Raw genomic sequence first — 3217 nt, forward strand, 5'->3', positions numbered from 1 at the left:
TTGCCTGAAAAAAAAAAAAAAAAATCCCATGGACAGAGGAGCCTGTCCGGCTACAATCGGACGCGAAGGAGCAAAGAGGAGCAGAGAAGTGAGGGTGGTTTGGCGTTTGTCACTTCCGTGCTTGTGCCTGGCTTTCTGTACGGCAATTCCTAAAAGATGGCAGCCTCGGGTTCCGTGGCGAGCAGGGCGCAGACATTAGCTCCCTGGAAAAGCCGAAACAACAACAACAACAACAACAGCGACCAAACAAACAGATGTGCCTGCTTCGTACAAATGCCGCAGCCCCTAGTCGGCCGCCGTAGTCCAGCTAGAGCGCAGTAGTAAAAAGAATTCTCGGAAGTGCGGGTTCGAGGAGGTCTCGGTGGGATCAGGAGAAAATCAGGGTAGTGTGTGAATTTCTGCGTGGAATAGGATGAGAGGACTGAGGTTTCGTTCGCGTCCGAGTTGGGTGGAGCCATGCTGTCCGTGGAGGAAGAGGAAGCAAGTGGGAGTTGGTGACTGGGCTATTTTATGGTTGGGGTGACGTTGGAGTCAGTTCTGAAGGATTCTGGTGTTTAGTCCAGTCGAGATCACGGATTGAAAATCCGTAATCGGGGTTTTGTGTCTCTTGGCCGTGCTTCATTGAGGACTGCGGCAGGGAGTGATACTTGTCAATAAGAGTGGTGTCTGGTTTGGATTCGGGATTTAGTAGGCGCTTTAATGACAGGATCGGGGGACGCCTGGTCAGCGAACCTGGGTGTCTAGTGCAGGCTTGGGGATGAATCCAATGTTTGCGGGAGGAGGGGGGTGGTGTCCAGGTGTGTCAGTCGTTGAGAGGTTTGTGAAAGCGGAAGCTGTTCGGTGGGTGGGTGTTTCAAACGTTACTTTCTCCTTCAGTTCCTCAAGTCCAAGCCTTCGTTTGTAAAATCGCCTTTGGCTTTTTGTATCTTTTCCTCTCGGACCGGTAGAAATGAAAGCGTTGTTGGAGACCGAGGACTAAGCACATCTAAAGTGGTAAGGTTTCTACTAAAAACGAGGATTTGGCCTTTTCTGCTCGTTTACTATGTGTATGCACACACACTTGTAAATATTTCCTTGCACAGTTGTTCTAACAGGAGTACAAAAGCATCTCTGTTACCCCAATTCTGTTCTCCAATGATCACGTTTTTTAAAGTTTTCATAAGTTTACTTTTTAGTCTTCATTTTTCTATGCTTGATTTTCACAATTCCAGTAAACTGCTGAAATATTGGTATAATTAACCTCATTATTTAATTTCCTATCATAAATATTCATAATGAATGTATCATACAATTTTTTTTCTGTGAAAATTCTTTTTTAAAAATTCCTACAAACCTATGCCATTAATGACTGGCATCACTCAATATGTATATTCATTTAGATAGAATTTAAAGGCTTAAATAGTCAGCACTTTTGAGAACAGGTTATGAATTCTGGATTTACACAAGAGTGTGATTCCCTGTCCCTCATCTCCATCTTGATTTTATAACTTTTTTGCCATTGTGAATGGTGTCTTTTTACTTTGGATCTTTTTACTGACTTTTAATTTTCTATTGCATAGAAGAGCAATTATTTTGAAAAGATTTGGTTTTTGCTCACCCTGCCTCATTATTATAGGCTTCCCCATCCCCCATGATTTAATTATGAAAAATTTCAAACATATATCAAGGATTTCAGAATTATACATTTGAATTCCTGTGTGCCTGTCATCTAGATTTTATCATCATGATTTTTTTGTGTTTCCTTTATTGTATATGTATCCATATATCACTCTTCTATTCATCATCGACCCACCTTTTTACTTTTTGGGGGGTATATTTCACTGTAAGTTGCAGACACTTATACATTTCCCTCTAAATATTTTAGTAAGCAAATAATTAGAGCTCTACTCATAGTTTTTTCCTAATAACTTTTTTTATTCAAACATCATACAGTTTATCTGCTTCAAGTGTACAATTTAGTGATTTTTATTGTAATCACATTTCTTGAACTTGTTTTTATACTTTTACTAAATGAGTTATTGTTGTTTTGTTGCCAAGTCATGTTCGACTCTTTTGCTGCTCCATGGACTGTATCCCACCAGGCTCCTCTGTCCATGGGATTCTCCAGGCAGGAATACTGGAGTGGGTTGCTATTTCTTTTTGCAGGGGATCTTCTCAACCCAGGGATTGAACCCTTGTCTCCTGTGTCTCCTGCTTGGCAGGTGAATTCTTTACTACTGAGCCACCTGGAAGCCCACTAAATGTGGATATATCCACAAATAATAATCTTGATGTGTACACTTTAATTTTTTCCCCTTGGTTTTCCTGTGTTTGTTTCTTCCGCACTGTGGAGTAGTTCAGCAGGTCCATGAGCACACATGGTTTCCAGGGCAAAGCTGTCCAGGTTGTCACGTTTGTATGTTCTCTTTCCAGAAACTGGCCTGTGATAATTCCCCTGCTGTGGGAGCTTCGTGTTGTGCTGGTTCTCTTTTCCCATCTCCCGCTTCACAGTCACCCCACTTCCACCTCACAGAAGGAAGAAACACTATCCTCACATTTACAATCTTCTATTTTATTGCTCCAGCATGTGTAGCCTCTGTGTCCCCAAATAAAGGGACAAGTGACCTTGAAATTAGGTCGGTGACAATATCAACGACAAACATCTGAGCCCTGAGGAAATGGACACTCAAAAGAGAATTTACTTTTTACCCCACAGGTCCCTGATACATCAAGATACAAGATACATCAAGTGACATGAGGAGGTTTCCCTTCCTCGATGTCCTCACTTGCAGGGACGTCACTGCCTTGGGACTAAGATTTCTAACCCGAAATTGAGGGAAGTCCAAAAGGAGACTCAGGACACATCCTAGTCTTTGTCCAGTTCTCAATATATCAGAAGAAAATGATCAAGGACCAGGTAACTTTTTGGCTTATCTTATTCCTTCCATCATTCTGTAATTGGTTTCTGGGGGGACTGTAAAACGCAATTGAATTCAATAGAAAATAACAAATTGGAAAAATAGGATTTGTGCAGAAATAAATTTAGATTTAAATTCAGCATCACACGATACTGGATGCTTGGGGCTGGTGCACTGGGACGACCCAGAGGGATGGTATGGGGAGGGAGGAGGGGGGAGGGTTCAGGATGGGGAACACATGTATACCTGTGGCGGATTCATTTTGATATTTGGCAAAACTAATACAGTATTGTAAAGTTTAAAAATAAAATTAAATTAAA

At 41.6% G+C, this 3217-nt stretch overlaps 1 protein-coding gene across 10 annotated transcripts in view; it reads left to right on the forward strand.

Annotated features, from left to right (window-relative positions):
- LOC104983913 (zinc finger protein 432-like) overlaps positions 1-3217 on the forward strand; it is a 60584-nt gene that overhangs the window by 29419 nt on the left and 27948 nt on the right. For 2 of the 10 annotated variants that reach the window (XM_010833457.1, XM_010833456.1), the window contains exons 1-2: positions 18-993; positions 2696-2896. In XM_010833457.1, the coding sequence (XP_010831759.1) occupies positions 2882-2896 (15 nt within the window). In that variant the 5' untranslated portion in view covers positions 18-993; positions 2696-2881. Of the gene's footprint in view, positions 1-11; positions 994-2695; positions 2897-3217 lie in introns of those variants that run through there. The other 8 variants (XM_010833454.1, XM_010833447.1, XM_010833451.1 and 5 more) reach the window with 8 other exon arrangements.

This window comes from Bison bison, unplaced genomic scaffold (assembly GCF_000754665.1).
Source record: "Bison bison bison isolate TAMUID 2011002044 unplaced genomic scaffold, Bison_UMD1.0 scf7180017863683, whole genome shotgun sequence".
In the NCBI taxonomy this organism is placed as follows: Eukaryota; Metazoa; Chordata; class Mammalia; order Artiodactyla; family Bovidae; genus Bison; species Bison bison.